General features: G+C 41.0%; 1 protein-coding gene across 7 annotated transcripts in view; it reads left to right on the top strand.

Moving 5' to 3' along the window:
• Positions 1 to 17,662, top strand: part of MACROD2 (mono-ADP ribosylhydrolase 2) — an 848,563-nt gene extending 830,901 nt beyond the window's left edge. For 4 of the 7 annotated variants that reach the window (XM_088160729.1, XM_014895167.2, XM_014895170.2 and 1 more), the window contains 3 exons: positions 9,322 to 9,405; positions 14,657 to 14,725; positions 16,591 to 17,662. In XM_088160729.1, the coding sequence (XP_088016855.1) occupies positions 9,322 to 9,405; positions 14,657 to 14,718 (146 nt within the window). In that variant the 3' untranslated portion in view covers positions 14,719 to 14,725; positions 16,591 to 17,662. The remainder of the gene's footprint in view (positions 1 to 9,321; positions 9,406 to 14,656; positions 14,726 to 16,590) is intronic. The other 3 variants (XM_088160728.1, XM_088160727.1, XM_088160725.1) reach the window with 2 other exon arrangements.
• Positions 17,663 to 20,656: the final 2,994 nt, after the last annotated feature.

Here is a 20,656-nt window from a genome sequence, read left to right as displayed (position 1 = left end):
TAACCTATATAGTCTCTATTCAGAAGAGGGTGTGGTTATTCCCTGCTGGTATTATCATTTATTCTCGTTTATTCCTGTTATTTGCTGGGGAAATATCTTACTCCATGTCACTGCTATAAATTTTTTGCTCTTATATTCATCCAGTTATCAGCAGAAATTAGAAATGGCACCCATGCTTAGGAGGTAAAACACATATGTTTGCTTTCCCTCCCATTCCTTTGAGGCTGGCTCACTGCTGTGGAGAAGGATGCCAGGCTTTCAGAGGAGAAAGCAGGGCAGCTATCAGCATTAATGATGTCCTCTGACAGTGAAAGCTACATGGCTCTCCAAAAGCCAGATTTCAGCCTTGGCTTCTCTCCACAGGTATTTTCAGGGCAGGGTGGGAAGTATCACCTTGGGTAACATATCCATCTCTCTGCTATTCCCTTCTTTACAGAGGGAAAACAACTCCCAGCCGTTTATTTATGAAAATTTTTTTACTGCCCTTGAACACAGATATGTACACAAAAACGTGCCCATGTGTATGTTTTATTTAAACACCTGTTCTGTTTTGATGAGTCACCATCAAGATCTGAAAAAAACAGTCCTGAGAACTTGAACGGGTGAGGAGCTCAGTAGCAGTACGAGTCCTTCAGAGCAGATTTGTATTTATCACCATATAGTTAATGCTGACTCTAAAATTTTGGCTCTGAAGGAATTGGAACAGAGTTCTGCTTAAAAAAAAAAAAAAGAAAGAAAACAGTAGTACCTTTCTGTCTCCGTTTGAAAGACAGGTGTCTGCCAAGGAAAGTGGAAATCTCCCTTGGAATAGAGAATATGACCTTCCCTCTGAATTATTATAACTTTGAAATTAAGGGGCTTTCAGGCAAAGATATGGGAAAGGAGTAACACTATGAGCATAGATAACAAGGCTAACAAAAACAACAGCAGTTGATACAATTACTGTGTCTTGGCGGGGGGGGGGGGGGGGGGGGGGGGGGGAAAAGATGTGGCCTGTAAGGCCTTTGTTATTGAGCGTGCTGCTAATTACTGCCTTTACAAGCAAACATGTTTCACTTTAAATAGGATATTGAAGTGCTGGAGTGAGTCCAGGGAAGGGCAGCAGAGCCCTTGGTGAAGGATATGGACCATAAGTCCTAAGAGTGTGCTAAATATCCCTAAGGGCATATTTAGCCTGGAGAAAAGGAGGCTTCAGAAAGGGCTCTCACTACTCTCTCCACCTCCATGAAAGGAGGTTGTAGTGAGATGGGTCTTGGTCTCTTCTGCCATGTCTCAAGTGACAGGGTGTGAAAAAATGGCCTAAAGTTGTGCCAGGGGAGGAAAAGATCAGATATTAGAAAATAAAAAATCACTGGAAGATTGCTTTGGCATTGGAGTGGGTTGCCCAATGTGGTGGGATCACCGCGTCTAGAAGTGATCAAGAGGCATCTGGATGTGGCACTTAGGGATACAGTTTAGGTATGATTATTGTGGTGCTGGGTTGAGGGTTTGAATAGATTATCTTGAAGGTTTCCTCCAATTTTGTGACTGTGATATGATGATCAGCTTGGTTTTAGAAAGCAAACAGTTTTCTAAAATTAAAACGGTACTTAGGCAGGAGCTGATGAGCCTTCAGAAAGTCAAGCTCTCTTTCCAAATAGCACAGTGTTTCAGTCAAGTATGCTCCACCTCTGGTTATCCAAATTTTATTGAGGATTGTGGTGAGTTATTTGTTTTGGGGTTTTATAATTAATTTTTACTTTGCATGCTGGCTGTGGTATCCTTGTATCACAGAAGATTTGAGAATTGCAACGCACCTGTTCCTTCCTGTTCCATCTATTAGCAGAATAGATGTTCAACTTCATGTGCCTCTCCTTGTAAATATTGCGTTCTATTTTAAGCTGCAAAATTTAGGCTGGGGTCTCTGGGTAAGTGTCAGGGAAGAATCTTCCTCCTACATTGTATATTGTTGCTGCATTTCAGTTAGATCCATATACTGTCAGCTGCTGTCCACTGCTACTTTGAAGCTCATTCTTCATAATTTTGGTAATAGTCTCCTTGAAAAAGAATTGAACAGAATATTTTCTAAGGATAGTCTTTTGCTCAGCAGTAACCTCTTTCAGAGGCAGCAGCCTCAGAAATAAGTGGTTGCAAGCCAGAAGGATGAGAAGCCCCATGTCACTATCATGAGCCAGGGCAAAGCTTCCTTTTGCCCTGTGTGGATGGAGTGGGTTCTCCATGAAAGGTGAGGGTGCTTCTCTGAGAGGAACTCTTCTAACTTCCAGCTCTTGAGCCATTTCAGGCTCTCTGAGGCTCTTCCTCTCTTCTTCCCCATCTTTTCCTCATGATTTCTATTATAAATATTGTTTCTATTCACTACAGGTACTCATCTGAGTCTTGCCCTGCTGCTCAAAGCTGAGGACTGGCTCTGTCTCCTTTATGTTTTGAGTTATTCCCTTGGAGCGAAATGGAAAGTTTCTTTACCTTTTTTTGAAACAAACAGTGTCACATTCTGACGAGTCTGTCCTGCTTAGGAGATCCAGGATCTCTGTGCTATCACAATCTGCTTTTCTGCAGTTTCCTCAAGATCATTTGAAGTGCTCAGAAAATACAGTGAAGGCCAGACTGAAAAGGAATAAGGGCAGAGTATGTGCTGCTGGTGGCAGCAAAGGCTGTTCAGGTATTCTGGTTTTTATTGGGTAAGCCAAAGGGAAAGAAAGGCCTCTTAAAGCCTTTGAGCTCCCACATTGGTTCATCAAAGTTAAGGCCAGGAGTCCTCAGCGCAGATTAATGGTGCAAAGAGGAATTAAAGCTGCTGGAGAGAGCTGTTGTGCTACCAGGTGTGTGGTGATGAGCCTGGTGATTGTGTGGAGAACAGTGATATTGTGATGGGAGTAGAGGCACAGATATCATTCTGGCAGGCTGGCTCATATGGCCATGGAATTCAGAAGATAGTTATGAATGCCCAGCATCATTTCCTCTGGTAAAAGGTGTGCCTTAGGAAATATGTACATGTCCTGGGGCTTACACAAAAGGGTCCCCTAGTGCTTTAATTCCTCACAACTACACAGTTTTTAGGATGAGGCATGAACTGAACCAAATCACTCATGAGTTTCAGAAACAGCAGGAAAAAATGACAGAATGGGAAACAGAGGTAAGTAATTATACTATTTCTGTTCCCTTCACTTGTCATAATGCTACTGAGCATGCACCTGCACAGGTGCTTTGGTAGCCATTCAGTACAGGTAGTCTACTCATTTGATCACAACCAGGCAACATTTTAGTTGTGTTAACAGCCAGCAATTGAGGGATGAGATTAAATTTTCTGGGTGCTTCATTTCAAATATTCTATGCTGCAGGCTTCTTCTCTGATGAGAGGTTTCACAAAAAGAGCATTGGAAAACAATGACATGGCCTTTTACACATTTTCCAAAATTTAAAAAAAAATCAGAAAGGCTTTTCTTAAAACAATGTACCTTGTATTCATCAAGAGCCTGCTGTGTGCAGGTTTATCCTGTTTTTAGAGAGACACAAAATACACAAAATGTTCCTGACGGACATGAGCGATTTTAGATGTGCCAAATGTGTATGGCTCTTACGGACCATATTGCTGAGTGACAATCCTCACTAGCGTCCCATGCCCACCTTTGGTGAATTGTAGGCACAATAGGATTTTACTAACAGTATGTTTAATATAGGGCTAAAAGGGGATAGGGATAAGCAGATGTTAGGCACTTTTAAATTGCATTTTTTAAAAAAACTGCCGTTCAGCTTGAGCTGGGAAAAACAGTGTCTGGGAGCAACACGATGCCTTTAGGTGCATTTGTGTGCACAAACACAGAGAGCTGAGCTGACACACATTGCACTGGAGGGACAGGGAGATTGATTGCTCTTTGTTACTCTGGAAAACAAAGCCCAAAAAGGGGGGCACACACTCCATTTAATAGTGGAGGGACTGCAACACAGATCCAGAACGATGCTCACTCAGTGCCTTGAAAAACCCAGTAAAGCTGGTACCGTACCCCGCACACCCTCCTCTGAAATCTGCATCCGTGAGTTTTCTTTCATCTCCGTGCTGCATAATTACTGGGGACAGGGTGTGGTGGTCGATTGAGGTGTAACATTCCTGCTATAACAGATGGAGTTGTTTGTTATTTACTGAGCCGTGCTGAATAGTGAGAGGCATAGTGGTGGCAGTGCCATTCCTGAAGGTTTGGAGCTGTCGAGCTTGACCTGTGCGTTGCAGAAGGACAGCGAGGGAGAAGACTGCCCTCCAGCTTGAACATAATGAAGTACAGATGGAAAATGATTGCTGGATGTTTTTCTTTTTCCTTAGAGCCCCAAGAGCAGCAGGTTGAGTTCTTATACCTGTAGAGCCATACAAGAAGACAGCACGAATATTTGATGTGGAAGAATCCAGTCTGATTAAAAGGGTCAGTCCTCCCAGATGGATGTCAAACAGAATCTTTGTATCACAGACAGCTTTTGTTTCTAAATGAGGCAGCATTTATAATGTTACAGCAGTAAACAACGTACATGAAGGCTTGACAGTCACATTAGCAAAGTGCTACAATGAAATTACTGGAAAGAAGGAAAAAAAAAACCAATTCTGGCTATTTGCAGAGCAAGAAAATGGGAGCTAGTTTTGACAGATAAGACAATGCAGCTGTTGGTCAGAAGAGCTTTGTCTGGTTTTTTTAGGGAGGAGGGTTGGTTTTTGTTTTTGTTTTGTTTTTGTTACTACAGATGAAAAATAGTGCATTCCGATTTTAAACAGAGAAATTTGGATTTGTTCTTTTTTAATGTGCCTGACTCTCCAAGTCTCATGATTAAGAGAAGCATATTTACAGCTAAACTCAAAACAATAAAATTTATTCAGTGGGTATGAATTGGAGAAATCTGGATTGTTCAGAATAGCTGCAACATGGTTTTCATATTGCATAATGACAGAGTTTATTTTTTCAAAGTATATAACACGAGTAGAAGCACCTGCTCTATGAATAATTTACAGCTAATGAATTTCTTCGGGTTGCACATTGTCTGTGGGCAGGATAGTATTTTATTTGAATCCCTGTGGCAACATCTAAGATTGCAGAACAGACTAGCTATGGGAAAAATGGCACTGTCATTTTGCCTGCAAACATAGTAGTTTTCTGGATTGTTGTAGTATTGACACTTCTTTTCCTCCTCAAACATTCAGAAGGATCTTAGGGCCAGGGTTTCCCACTTTTTACAAGACTTCTATAATTGGGGAATTTTTAAAGATTAAAGTTACTATGGAGTATGTGATTACACTGACAGAACTAATTTACACGCAGAACTTGTTCTTCTGTTTGTCTTAAAGGTCTCTGACCTTATTAACAAGCTAAAAACTAATAGCAGGAACTCAGGTTCCTGGTTCAGAGCCCACTTGACATCCCTGACCCACACCCCATGCCAAGGCTGGTCTCGAAGGCTCTGCCAAGAGAACTCCCCTTAAGACCCTTAAGAGAAATAAACATCCTTAAGATAGGCACATCAGAGGAGAAACTCACTTCTTGGGTTGTTACAGCTTCTAAGCCTGCATTGTTGCCTGCTTTTGTTGCTTGAAATAGATGTAAACCTTGTGCAAAGGGAGATGGAGGATGATGAGGAAGACAAGGATTACGCTGTTTTACTGGTTAGAATTTATTGGGGTTTGGAAAACAGATGTCTAACCTCTATATTTGGGTAATTTTAAAATCGATGCTAAGGTACCAAGAGTTACCACACGAGCTTCATGTGAGTCTTGTAAACAGTACATGAATCTAGAGTGGAAAAAAAAATTGTGTTTCTCTAGAGAAAATGATGTATTTACAGTAAGCACATGGAACAAGTGACTGTTAAGGGGAAAAAAGAAGAGATGAAATAAGAGCACAGAGACTTCTGTCTTCCTGGTATATACTTGTCTTATGCATTGGAAAAGGCTGGGAGCCCTGCTTGCCCATGCCAGCAGCACACTGTGTTTTAGTGTTGGGCTGGTTGTGTAACCAATTGGCAAAGGGTTCAGGTAATGAGCTGTGGCAGGAGCACGATTGGAAATGGGGACTGATATTGAAAGCAGTGTCTCCCGGGCTCCCTCCCCTTCAGGAACCCTCAGCTCCTGCATGGAGACTTAAAACCCTTTGTTAGTTTGTGCTTTAACCTGAAGAAATTAAATCGAGGGAGAGGCCTAGTGGATGAATTGGTTGTCAAGGCAGTTTCTGGTATTGATCAAATTCTGCTGTTTATGTGAATTGGGCTGATCTCAGAGTGAACTTGAATTGACTGCACAGCAGGGGAGCTATTTTGGATAATACCCTTTCCACATGTGTGGCAGTATAGTCAATGTTCCTGTGTCCATCCCACAGTAATAATGAAGGAAGAAATTAAATTTATATTAACTGAATTTGTAAATCTTCCCCAAAAAAACAGCATGGTAAACTGTGCAAACCTCCTCCCAAGATTTGCAGTGGTGCTCAGCTTTGTAAAAGTTTAAAATATCTTCTGCCTAGTTTGCCCCTAAACATTGTTTCCCACTATAATTTTCTTGTTGACAATATCCAACAATAAACTCCCAGTGTAAAAACCAATGATACTGCAACACTCCCTTCCTAGAAAGGATGGGGAACAGAGTTTCAAATGTGGAAAGAATGTGAAAAAGCAGAACAAAAGCAACTATTCTGATGGTATTGATGATCCTAAACCTCTGGAAAACATAGTTTTGCAGATCTGTTGATGCAATTGTTACTCTTCGTAGCCTCTTTCTGGGCTTGCCACCCCCCATCCCATGCCTGATGTTATCACTGCAAATGGGAGACAGCAGGAACAAAGCACATGTGCAGATATTTACACATGCATGTGTGTCCATAAAATTTTCTTTCATTAGCCTCCATCATCACCTCGCACTATGCCAATAAACCTTTGCACCTGTCAGTTGCATGAGAGATTTGTGAAATGGAAAGTGAGAAACCTTTCAGCAGTGTGGTGAAGCCAGGCATGCCAGCAAGTTAAAGATCTTGTGGTAAGGGCTGGGAACTTCACGTGGTCATCTTCAGGCAGTGGCAAGGGGACAAACTGGGAGGCAAGACATAACCTGTCATGTCATATCTCCTTTATTTGGTTAATAGATGGTGGTTTAGAGGAGTCAAAGTCAAATTCAGAAGCAGCAGCTATCAGCTGGAGCATGCAGGTGTTCAGCAGACAACCCAAATACCTACATCAGACATCAGGGTGTATTGGTGGGTAGGGCAGCGTCCACTGCAGGCTGCACTTATGTAGAGACAGTCAATAGGACAAGGGGGAATGGTTTCAACATGAAAGAGTGGGTTTAAGACTGGATATTAGGAGGAAATTCTTTACTCAGAGGGGGAGAGGCCCTTGCCCATATTGTCTTGTGAAGCTGACATTGCCTTGAAGTGTTCAAGGCCAGGTTGGATGAGGCTTGGGACAACCTGGTCTAGTGGAAGGTGTCCCTGCCCATGGCAGGGGGATTGGAACTAAATGGTTTTTAAGCTTCCTCTCAGACCACCTGATTATTCTGAGATTTCTCAAAATTTTAGTTTTCATAGAGCTGTTTCCCTCAGATAATCAAAATGTATCACAACTGGAATGTCTGTGTATCTTCCTTCATTAATCAAGTGTTCTTGTGGTCCCTCAAATTTCATATTGATTTTGCCAGAAGTCAGGCAGGGGTTTTGAAACATCTTGTTCCATCTTGTACTTGACAAATTCCTGCCATATACACATTATTTGTATGGGGTCACCTGGGTTTACCTTTTGCATGAGCCAAAAGGTAGGTGAGTGAGCACTGGAAAATCTTAGGAATGCTGGTACATAAAAAGCTACAGGAAATAACCACACTCACTCTCATGATTTCCCTGGAGAAGCATTTGGAGTTTGGTGCACCCACAAATGGGTGGATATGCAGCATTCTCAGTCACAGATGTTTACAGGCATTTTGTGTCTGTGGGGAGATGGTTTTAAACCAGGGAGGAAGAGGTGAAGCTGGTGATACAATGATCCACTGAGAGGTTTCTGCATGAGAAGTAAGGTCTGTTAAAATGATGAGTAACATTTCTCTCACTGCAAAGTCATCCATCCCCCAGGCTCGGTAGGACTGTAGGTCAGGCATTGGAATAGGCTGCCCTGGGAAGTGGTGGAATCCCCAACCCGGGAAGTGTTCAGAAGGTGAGTGGATGTGGCACTTGACAACATGGTTTTATGGTGTACTTAACAGTCTTGGGCAAAAGTTGGACTCCATCTTAGAGGTCTTTTCCTACCTTAATGATTCTGTGATTCTATAGGTAGTGATTCTATAGGTAGTGTGCCAGAAGTTGCCAGTGAAAACAGCGTTGGCCATCACAGCGAGCAGAAAGGAAACTAAATTCCCCATTATTGGTTTGCAGATAAAATTAGAAGGAAAAGTGGCTGAAATTTTCAGTGGTACATACATTTTTATGGACAAAATAAATGCAGTATACTCTAGTGGACTTAAAAACCACACTTTAGAATTCCAAAGGAAAAAGGGTTTTCAGAAGTAGTGAAGGTTTCATCTGTGTTGTTGAAGGGGTAAATTATTTCAGTTTAAGAATAAAATGTTTCTGAAATATCTGAGTCCTTACTACACTCTGCTGATTCATTATAACCACCCAAATGCCTGGATCTTAGTGACCAGTCACCTGATATCCTAGAGTTCAGTCCCAGGATGGGTGCAACATGATGGAATGTAAATAAAAATTGGCTTCTTAGCCAATGGCAGAATAATAGAACTCTGTCTAAAACAGCAAATCCTTTTTTTTCCTTTTCAAATATTGTTAGGATTTGAATCTAAGCTCCCAGACAAGCCTGAGGCAGAAGAGATAAAAATGTTGAGTTACAGTGATAAAATGCATTTTCCTACATTCATATTCTAGTTTGTGCCTGACTACCCGGTGTATTTGAACTCTTCGCTGTATTTATTTTCTTTCTGCTAGCTAGAGAAACTTTATAACTGTGATTAAGTCCCTGTCATATATTGCATTTTATGAGCAGAAGGGATTCTTTAAAAGCGATGAGAAAAGAATGGTGGGGAGGCAGAAACACACATCACGATGCGATTTTAACAATCCCAGTTAAAAAAGAGCACGAATTGCTACAAATATTCAAGCAATTATTTTCAAACCATGTTCTCCCTATATCCTCTGTCCTCTTCTCTGGTGGGTGCCACTATACAATAGTGGAGTCTACAAAGGTAAGATCGTGCCAGAAAGAAAACAAAAAAGCCAGGCATGAGGAGTCAGAGAATTAGACATTAATCAGGTACTGTGAGTATTGATTTTTCTCCTTCTTTGGCTTATATTATAGGGATACAAGAACAAGAGGAAACTTCTGTGGAGCCTATGAAAATTGACCTTGCAAGTCGAGCAGCAGATGTTTCAAATAAAGATGGTATGTCGTTCTATTATTTTCAATTACATTTTTATGGTAATTGCTTTAAAATGACAAAAGAGTGTGTTTAGGTTGGATATTAGTAAGGAATTGTTCACTGTGAGGGTAGAGAGGCAGTGGAATAGGTTGTCCAGAGAGCTGTGGATGTCCCATTCTTGGAAGTGTTGAAGGCCAGGCTCATGGGAGCTTGGAGCAACCTGGTCTGGCAGAAGGTGTCCTTGTCCATGGTAGGGGAGTACAACTAGATGGTCTTTAAAGTCCTTTCCAAGCAAAGCTATTCTCTGATTCTGTGTATTGTCCTGAAATTGATACCTTGCGTTGCCTTTCTGGAGTTTGTTTTTCTGTTTCCTCCTAAAAAAATTGAGTTATATTTATAATCTCTTCAACTGAGTATTTTTGAGAGTTTACACCATTTCTACTGTCTTGAGAGTCTGGTGGAAGTAACTTTCAGCACTGTAGCCCTGCTTTTTGAGTTGATTGGTTATCAGCTGTTATCAGTGTGTTCAGTTGATATGTTCCACACTGCCTGCCTTTTAACTAAGTAATATTTTAGACCACCTGTAACGTTAGTCTTGATATAGAACTGGCCAAGAGATTGAGGGTCTAACTGCAGTCAGAAGATTATTTCCAAATATTTCTGTGCTGGTGCCCAACTCCATTGAGGGGGAAGTGTTTGGCAGTATAACCACTCTGAACTTGTATGTTAGTCTCTTTCCAGGTCAGCTGTGATTCCCTTTCCTCCTCCTTCAGCACCCATGTATAGCTCAGTCTGGTAACAGTTCTTTCACTAAGACTTTTACTGTTAATAAAACAATCACAATTTAGTTGAACCAACAGCAGTTCCAGTCAGGTTTGTGGACATAATCAACCCAGAATTCCTGACTTGGAAATTATATCCCTCCAACATTGACCTCAGTGAGCTGGTGACTCATCTGTGTGGCAAATTCAGGCAAGGGCTGGGTATTAGGATGCTACTTGAAATCTGCAGTGTGTAACATCCTTGTAAACAAATAATTGACCTTCTTGGCTCATCCTACGTGTAAAGAAATAACGGTGGGAATCAGCATACTGGTGCTTAGGCTTTGGGGAGGCAGACCCTTTTTCACTCATCCTGGTCAGCTCTTATAGCATAACAGAGCTACAGAAAGGGTTTTGTTGGGTTTTACACAGAGGGACTTTTTTACTGCCCCAAACAGCAGTGGGTTTGGGATCAGGTGTCCAATCCTCATTTTATACCCATGGACTCCTCTCTGTAGTGAAGGCTATTTTTTAACTCTTTATCTAACCTCCTAAACATTGAGATGTAAAAAAGTGTGCCTTCAATCTATATTATGTCAAAGACAAACCAATTATATTCTTTTTTCTATTAGTTACATGAAGAATCTGATGCTGATTTCCTTTCTCTGATGTCAGATTGATTTGAATCAGTTACTGATTAGATACTGGCCTGTAAAGAAGTGTACAAGCACAGGAAAAGCAAGTGTGCATAATGAATTTTTCTTTTTAAAAAAATACTAGAGATTATGCAATTACAAGTAGGAATGCAGAATAAAATAAAAGCAGCCTTCTTGACTCATTCTTTGAACAAACCCAGAAGTCATAGCACATTAAAACATTTGAACTGTGAATCCATGGGATAGTTTGGGCTACTTAGTGAAAACAAATCCAAATTTACTAAAGGAATATCTTATGGGATTTCTGACTGGAAAGGAAAGCATAGGTGTTTCAACATAGGACAGAACAGCAGGACCAGCTAGTGGTTTCTGAAACGAAGATGTTGATAGGTTCCTCTGTTTCAAATCTTGCTTATCTTGTAAAGTCATCTACATATGACTCATCTTGTACCTTCCTTTTCTTTGAACTTTCTAAATTATATGAAAGGACAGGAAAAGGGTGTTTGCTTATGATGCCAAAAAGTACTTCACTTGTCAGGCAAGTCTTTGTTTCTAAACAACTTAAATTGCTATTAGGATTATATTGCAGGGTGTTTTTCCTTGTGGACATATTGTGCGGTTTGGTTTTTTTTAAAAAAAAGAGAGGAAGAATCAAACTCATTCCCTTTTACAGTAATTTTTGTGTAAATTGCCTATTTTTTTCTCTGGTCCCCTTCTTTCTGCTGCAGGAGATCTCATTGCTTCACAGCCAAAAGCACAAGCATATATCACTGCATTCCCCTTGGCAGCCCAGCTCTTCATTTCATGTACAGCAGCACAGTGAAAAGTGCATTAGAGATGCAGAGAGTTTAGACAGCTTGGGTGGATCTCGATATTGGTTCATCCAGTGGGCAGGTCCATGAGAGTGATATATTTGAGAAATTACTATTATTTGAGACCAGGGGTGATTCTCTATGAGGAATACTGTCAGAAGGTGCACTTATAGCCTGGATTAGGGCCATGTATACACACACATTTTTGTCCTGCCAGTTTCCATCAGCCATCAGAGCAAAGACCCCTGCATATTAAAGTTCTTGTACCCAGGACAGATTTGCTGATTAGTTTTTTTTTAATGATGGTAAACCCCACCTTTGGTGATTGGGTTCTTAGATGGTATTTCCGTGACAGCAGCCTTCCCTTTCCCTCCTTTCCCTCCTTTCCCTCCTTTCCCTCCTTTCCCTCCTTTCCTCCTGCAGTTTTTAGTTTCCAGCTGGTATTAGTCAGATCAAACTTTTCACAATGGCATTGCTCAATCATCTTTTTTTGTTTCAAGCCTGTGGAAAGCTGCATCCTGATCTAAATCAAAACACTGGTATTTGGTGTCATCTGCTGTCCAGGTCCATGGCATAATATCCTAAAGAAACGCACTCACTGTCTTGCAGATAACTTTAACTTGGCTCTCCAGTCTCCCCTTTTGTCTTGTCCACTTAGATCTGTGCTGTCACTCCTGGCTAGCTAACCTTTAAGCACATAGCTGTCTTGCAGGAATGAGGAGTAATGTTGCACTGCCAAAGCACATCCCCCAGGTCAGCAACAACTGCAGTGCTGTGATGGATGGGAATTATTTGCTGGGTTATTTCTTCTCTTCTTGAAAGGAACATTCTTGCTTTTGGGGGAGAAATCCCTGCCTGGTCATCATTTGAGAGCTGATAATTTTGGCCCCCAAGGGGTCAAAATTTAAAAGAAATCAGACAGAATGACCACATCCGTCACACAGAGATGTCAATTTCTGGCATAAAAACCATCTGTGAAGGTGCAGAAGGTGGTGCAGGTAAAACTGAAATTAGGGTGATGTGCATCTCTTTGTACTCCAGGTGTTTCTCAGAGTTGTTGGCTGATGTAGCATATTACGGGGAGGTGCAACAAGACTGCTAAAGTGAGTTAGCAGTTTAAAACCTCTAAAAACCTTGCTTGTCAGGGAGAGGCCTTATTTCAGCTTGTGATGTGACTGGATGTAGAACACCCAGGGCTAATGATGCCTTTCTGACACCACCTCGTGCTGGGAGGAACCAAGGACTGTGAGTCACATCCTCACCACACCTGGTGGCAGTTCTTCCATGTGATCCTATGTGCTTCACTGCTGTGCTGTTTTCCAGCTAAACAGAGAGAACTGTGGAGCTGTCCTCACAGTGGCATATGTTGGGATTCACTCAGTGGTCCTTCAGTCAGACCTCTCTGTCCCTAGCAGAGCTCATGCAAAGAGCCAAGCTCCGTCACAAAACGTAGGAAAAAGTTCATCTGGGGTGCTGGCAGAGCCTAACCACAGGTTTCAAGTCCAGATTTATTTTGCAGGAGGTTTCTGTAGAACGTGAGTGAAGGCTGATGGTATTTTCAACAAATATTCCCAGTAAAGCTGTCCAGCATAATGAGGCTGGGAGAGGATGCTGTTGTCAGTGTGCAGCAGCCGTCCTTCAATATTTTTATTTTTTTTATTAAGCATCCTGGCTTTTCTATGCAAATATGGTTAAAGAACACAAGCTTGCTAAATGTGATGTGCATCAGAGCTCTGTAATCAGGAGAGGACACTTTTCATATTATTCATCACATATCTCCAGGAAGTCATTACAGTATCTTCTCTGCATATGGATGATGAAGAATTTACAAATAATTCATCAAAACCATTACAGGTACATTGATGTGATATTGATTCAGAAAAGACATCATACTGCCTGGCTGGAAGTAGCACAGTTACTGATTTTGGGGTTTTTTCTTCCTCTCTCCCATCTTATCTTAATTTCCAAATATCCTATTCATGTCTGAGGTTTTTCCCTGTCACCCGCATCAAATGCCTCATAATCTACAGGTGGTAACACAACAAGAAGCCAGAGAAAAGAAATTTAAAAATGGGTTTAATATAAATGGCTTCTTTCAAATTCAGTGCAGAACAAATACTAGTCTTAAAACTGCAAGTATTTATGTTTAGCCTTGCTATGACCAATCACACCTGCCATACTTTAGATTATAGTTTTGACAAATGTCGTGGTGAAATGAGTTTAAGCCTTCTATTTAATTTTTTATTTTGTTTTTGAATTTTTTTTTTCTTAATTTTAAATGAAAGTAAGGTTGGCATTTAAATGGATCTTACAGATATTGTAGGAATATAGTGACATTGCCTCTGAATCCTCCCCTAGGTTCCATCAATTTGCAGTTCAAGAACTTCTGGAAGGAGCATCTCTGTAACTGAAACAGCATCAAAAGTGTCACATCTTGACTCCTGCAGTTCAGGGACATGGTTTAGTGGGACTTGGCACTGTTAGGTTTTTGGTTAGACTCAGTGATCTTAAGTGATCTTTTCCAACCTAAATAATTCTATTTTTCTATGGAAATGGATCTGTGTTCATCCTGTGGCTCAGCCCTGAGTCATACCAGGGACTTTGTCAGAAGCCAGTGTTTGAATCAGACAGTCAAGGTTTGAATCTGAGGGCCAAGACCACTTAGTCCAGCGAAAGTCTAGATCACTCTTTGAAAATACCTGTCTCTCTGCCTGTGGCCTACAAAGAGAGATGAAGGTCCTTTTGACCTTGAGCTGGACTCCTTGGTTGGGAGCCAAAGTCAGACTGGATGGATGTGGACCAAAGAGAAAATCTAGAGCCAGAGGTGTGCGCTTCTAGTGATGCTAAAGCCTTCCTCCTCAAAGGACTGCTTGTCATAGTGTCCAGGGAGTTCCAGGTTATGATGAGTCCCCTAAGAGACCTATTTGATGACTTAAGAGATTTCTTAATGCAATATTTGTCCCTTTTGGTTTAAAATCAGTTATTACTCCACATGATTATTAATGATACTCGTTGAGTTTAATGACCGTATCATTTCTTTTTCAGCTGAAATGAATAGTCAAGTTGAAACTATAAACGATCCAATGGAAACAGAGCAGAAAGCTTAAGTAACAGGTAAGACCTTCACAACTATTTTTTCTCCCCTATTTTCCATACAGTTTCTGTATGAAAACTTGCTTTGAAAGCACCTGAATTAAAGTTAAAATTTACCAAACATTAAAAAAAAAAAAATAGAAGACGGAATACAAAGGAGAAGTAATTGTCTAATATGGCCTGTATTACATCATAAAAAGAAAGACTTGATTTGTCAAGCAAATGTTACAGCAGCCATCTGCAGCTGTAATGGGTTTAGGTAGTGCATGATCTTAGATCATCAGAAGGCAAAACAGCACTGAGATAGGAACAGAAGAATAAGTGAGCAAACATTTTTTGGCATTGCTTTGGAAAATGACAGGCAATTTATATTTGTTGGACCGAAGCTCAGTTCTGTATGAGCTGTGTTCTGAGAACAAAAGGTTCACATCGTGAGGGGTTTGTTGCCCTTGACTCTCCAGTACCTAATGTCTCTTCAGCAATAGCACGAAAAACAAGGCAAAGTCAGAGATCTGCCTTCTGGAGCTCTGCTGCCTTTTGGAGCTTTTTTTTTTGTCTTTCCACACTAAATGATAGTGCTGTGGCTGGAGCAGTGGTGGCTGTTGAGGAAGTGTTTTTCATAGGCATAAATAGCATTTCTTCCAGACTAAAATGAACAATGTAGTGGGAAGACAGAAGTCCAAGGCTCATCCCTAAAAAAAAGAAGCAGCAGTCATTTCTCCCTCAGAAGTGGTTTTCAGTGCACACTGCTTCCTTTCGTGTGGGGTTTCTGAGAAATACCAATATCATAAACAGCAACATGTTGCATTTACCCTTGCAATGGGGTTTCATGTAACACAAGAGCAAGGCCTGCAATGGCAGCAGCTGTAACACAGAGATTTAAAACACAAGGTCACGTTATTGAATGTGACTCTTGGTCCTTATCAGCATACAGGTGATGTGCTACTATACTGCTGGAGTGAGAAGTAGCCCTGATGGTGTCCCATTTAAAAAGTACTGAAGTAAAAATAGGATGCACCCTCAAAATATTAATTAAAATACAGCATCCATGGCTCTTCCTCCCCCTCGCTTAGCTTCTTGCTCAAACAAAAAAGAAGAAATAATGAAATCCTTAACTTAAAAATACATCAATATGTTAAAACCCTTCCTCTGTTTAAAAAAAGGTATTTGAATATTGTAGTTTTCATGTGGTCTTAAGAAGTCTGTTTCTCGTGCTGCATTTTCCCATAGAAATTATCTCTGAATATTTAAGACTGGAGTAATTTTTGCTCATGACTTAACAATCAGTTAATAAATCTCTTCAGTTCCACTGCAAAATATGGCTTTGCAGGCATCTTTCTGATGCAGAGGGGCTAGATCCTGGGCACACCACGTCTTGCTCAGCAGTTCAGTGGCATGCACAGGATTAGAAGCAGGTATCAAATTCATTGCAGCTCTCTGTCAAAGTCGTCAAAACTCGTTTGCTACTGCTTTAATTACCAGGAGGGATCACCCCAGGGAGGATTGCTGCGCCTGTTAAACCTCAGAGAATCTCCCAAGGGTCGTCTTGGAGCCAAGGAGGTCCATTTGCTTCCTATTTTTAGTACTTTAATGTGTTGTTTGTCACCAAAGCACCTGCCAGAGCTGGGGGTCTCTGGTATGAAGCTTGATGGTGCTCTGGAAAACCAAGACACCCTGATGAGCACGGGTAATTTGCTCACCCAATAGTAGCTGTTATATGTAAGCTGTGTCACACACACACACACACTGGATGTGAAAAACATTTTCAGAAAAAATGAAACCATCTGTAGCATCTGTTGCTGGAAACATGAGACCTGGGTTCTGTGCAGATGTTTGAAAATTTTACTTTTTTTCTTTCCACTTTTCTCTCTGCTGCTGTGGTGAAGGAAGGATGCAGGAGAGGGGAGACCCAAGGAAACCCTACGGGCTGGCGCTGACATCCTACAGCATCATTCTTGGCCGAAAAGAGCACACAGAGATGATCAGCGGGTTGGGAGGGGGGGAGCTTTTGGGGGAATGAGTCTTTGCTTTTAATTTCTCTTTGTTCTTCATTCCATTTCATTCTGTAAGCCTGTTGGAAAGAATCATAACTCCCCAGCTCTAACAATGTTTTGCAATCAACCCTGCATTTACAACAGTTTCTTCTGTCCCTCTCTTATTGTGAGTCCCTCTCTTATACTGGGTCTTGTTTCCTCCTGCATCATACCATCAGTAGCCTGTTTCCAGGCCCACCCCTTTTCTAGCATCTTTATCTTCTTTCCCATGATCAGCCTATGCTATGCCATGTCCTTACATGTGAATAACACACGTGGCCTCAAACAGCCAGCATCCCAAATCCATCTTGCTTTTTCCAGTCAGTTCTGCACGTCTCAAAACCAGTGCTGTAAGTATGACCTTTGGGCACAGGTAGGCTACAGACATTTCCCCCATGCTGGAAAGACTGTGCATTAGAGGCATCTTTAAATATAGCTCTCAGCTTTAACAGCTTCACACAGTAGCTTTTGTGAGCCCTCATTACATTTTCCACTGCATATGCATGAATTCTTATTTTTTTAAAAAAAGCAATTAACAGTTATTTGGATAAGAATGTCTCTCCGTATGTCAGTTGTTCTGCCAGCAAATGCTGCACTGAAATTTGTAGAAAAGGAACAAAAGTTTTTCATGTACATTTCCCAACTGTGCTGTAACCAAAACTGACGGAAAATACACTGGCTGGAAGAGCACGTGACCTGTGTCCCTAGTGGGATGTGCTATAAACTGTATTTTAAAGTGCTGCTAAGAATAATTTGGTCATCTCAAGCAAAGTAATTGATTCTAATTTGATAATTTTAAGAAAAATAAATGGTTCTGTTCTCTTTTTCTCACCCAAAATATTCCTGAATCACAGAATAGGTATTCAATATCTGGCCAGGAAAAAAAAAAAAAAGAAAAGAAAAAAAAAAAGAAAATAAAAGAAAAGGTAAGACATATCTCTGTCCTCCTGTGATCTGGGTTCATCCCAGCTAGAGCAGTTTCAATGACAAATCCTGTGCTGGAGTTGCAGCAAGTCAAGTATACCTAACATGGTCTACAACAGTCAATGGTTGTTAATTCAAAAGGGTGTCAAAGAGAAACATGGATTAGAAAGGAAAACAGGAAAGGCATCAGATTGCACACAGAGAGCACAGCCCCTAGAAATGCAGCCCCCACACCTCCCCTTTTCTGTGGGACTGCAGCATGTTTGCTTGAGGTGGGATCAGAGAGTATTTCTGTGTGCTGCCTCTGATGGTTTATTCACCTGGGTGTGACAGCTTGAGAGGCTCTCAAGGATCTTCTTCATCACCTGGAGTGGATGGACAACTCCAAGCTGGATCAATTGTTGGAGTAAGTGAGCTAATGTTAGTCTAGTAATCAGTTTGAGAATTTTGCTAAGATTGCCTATATTTGGTAACTACAGTTCCTCTGGCTCTTGTTCTCTCCAAATACTCTTGAAGGGACTCCTTGTTCCCTTTGAGGTGCCTCTGATGCTTTCCTTTCCCAGCCTTGGGGTCATTCTTGACAGAACATGTCTTTTGGGATGTGGACTTTTCTGCACGGTCCCTTATGTTTCTGTGTATTTTCCATACTGTGTTATTATGATTGAAACAGGCTGTCGTAATAGGTAGGTCAGGAGTGGCTAAACACTTCAGGGGGGATGGTATAACTGTGATAACTTCAACAGACTGTCCAGTCCTCTGAGTGTAGTTCTGTACCTGTTTTGACCACATTAACATTAGCCATGCATCAGATGTCCCTCTTTTTTCACCAACTTTGGTTTTAGCAAGGAGCCAAAGGGACAGCCCCACAGGAAGCTGGATGCTGAGGTGTGGTCATTCAGAAGGAGATAAAGATTCTTTAAATGTCTTGTGAAGTCTGACTGGCAGTTAAAAAAAAAATATATAGCTGCAATGATGCATCATAGTAGACACTCTCTAGCCCCTGAAAGTAATTTCATTTTGCTTTTTATTTAACCTTGGTAGACAGTAATGAGTCTTCAAAACAACCATTTGCCCAATGGCGTGTCAGCAAAGCATGAAGTCCAGAAAGTGTAAAGCAAGGAAACCTATGAGTAGATTAAGTCCTTACTGTACTATTTGCAGCCTTGTTTATATCTGTCTTCCTTTGGGTGGGTTTTGATTTGAGTTGTTGGCATTTTTCACTACTCATAAAGTGAGAATACTTGGGCAGCGTGAGTTCTCAGCTGTGTTATTAATAGTCAATGCAGTCAGTCCCTGATGTTCTTCTGGAGATGCAGAAAGGTAAGGAGCTGGTTTTGTACAAGAACAAGTGCTGGATGGAGAATCACCACACTGGTATTTATGTCAAGGATTTTGATTTAAACTCAAAATGTATTCACAGTAGGTGGTGTGAAGGGAGTAGCAGCCTTTGGGTGCTGATGTTTGCATCCAACATAAGAGGCTGTGCTTGATTGTTGTTTCTCCTGTGTCTGAAACTCCTCACCCCTACCATTAGGCATGATATTCCTCAGGCTGGTGACTGCTCCCATGATGACATCCAAAGGTGATACTTAGGCATAGTCTGTAATAAGGGGTCACTGCAGCTAATTGTCACTCTTTCTATAAAGCACTGAGAAAGCCTCTCTTTGAATTAACACTGTTCTGCTTTAGGACTTGAATGAAACTATATTAAAAAAAAAAGTTTTCTCTATATGCAGTGCATGCCAGCTTTGCTTTTAAAATTACAAAATTTAACAGAGTATGTGGATCTATTTTCTTGGGGAAGAGGGATTTTTATCATATTGTTCATCCAGGATTTGCCTTACCCTGACATTTGTGATATAAGTTTTAAAAAAGTGTAAAAATTTAAAAAGGTAGTTTTCTTGACCAAAAAATATGTTTTTACTTCAATGCAAAGAAATGTAGAATGTTGCTTGCAAAATGTCTTCTAATAGATGGTCTAGTACTTATATGGGTTAACATACGCCTTTTTTATTACTTTGTCATTTACATGCTGAACCCAAGTCTTGTTACTTTCCTTGTAACTGAAAGAACCAATGCCTTCATAACTACCTTGTTAAAGCAAATAGTTAATAAAGCTTGTCCTGAAGACAAGGCACTGCCACTCGTGTGTTTTTACTTCTTCACCATGCTGATGGTGCAGAGGACATTTTGGTTTGGATGTGCCACCAGCAATGCACGCAGCCAGATCCTCATTAAAATTTGTCATTTGGCAGATTCTTGTAAGAACCAGACACCTCCTGGCAGGGAGGATTTTTAGAAGATTTTGTAGCTCAAAGGGGAGAAGGCATCTTGACTGGTCCCATTGCTGCATAAGAGATGTTAAAAAACCTGTCCTGTTGCACTAAATCTCAGTTATTGTTATCTGTCCAAGAACACTCCACATATATGCAATCCACAGGTATAATAGAGAATTGTGTATGATAGATGTTATCTGGCCTTTCCACCATCACTTATTTAAAAAACGGATAGGTAGAAGGTATTTCAAAGACTGCAAAAGTGTTTTTTTTTCTTCCGTGACACCAACGTAGGTGAAATTGTGTGTACCAACCCAGTGAGGGGGCTGGCTCTGTGGATTCAACACTCTCCAACAAATGGCTTCCTTCTCTGAACTTTCACCTTTCCTAGTGTGCCACCCTTGGACTGCTAAAGGGAAGAGGACAAGGGACAGGAGATGCATGGCAGTGGGGAATGTCTGCCTTTTTGCTGTATGTATGGTTTGAGCTAACCTGAGAGAGAGAAATACCAGCAATAGCTGTGCCTCTCACTGGCTTCAGCTGTTCTCACTTCATCTCCAGAGCTCTACAGCAGTGGAAGCACCTACTTTACCCACACTAGCCTGTTTCTGCTGCAACAGTGTCTATGTTTAAAAAGAGAGCAAATAAATTGCCTTCTTAGCTAGAAGAAAGTTCTGCCCATCTCACACTTCTTGACCAGCACAATGGGAAGACTCCAT

This window comes from Sturnus vulgaris, chromosome 3, assembly GCF_052056855.1.
Source record: "Sturnus vulgaris isolate bStuVul1 chromosome 3, bStuVul1.hap1, whole genome shotgun sequence".
NCBI classification, from domain to species: Eukaryota; Metazoa; Chordata; class Aves; order Passeriformes; family Sturnidae; genus Sturnus; species Sturnus vulgaris.
Note: the sequence above shows the minus strand (reverse complement) of the source record. Positions and strands in the feature narration are given on the sequence as shown.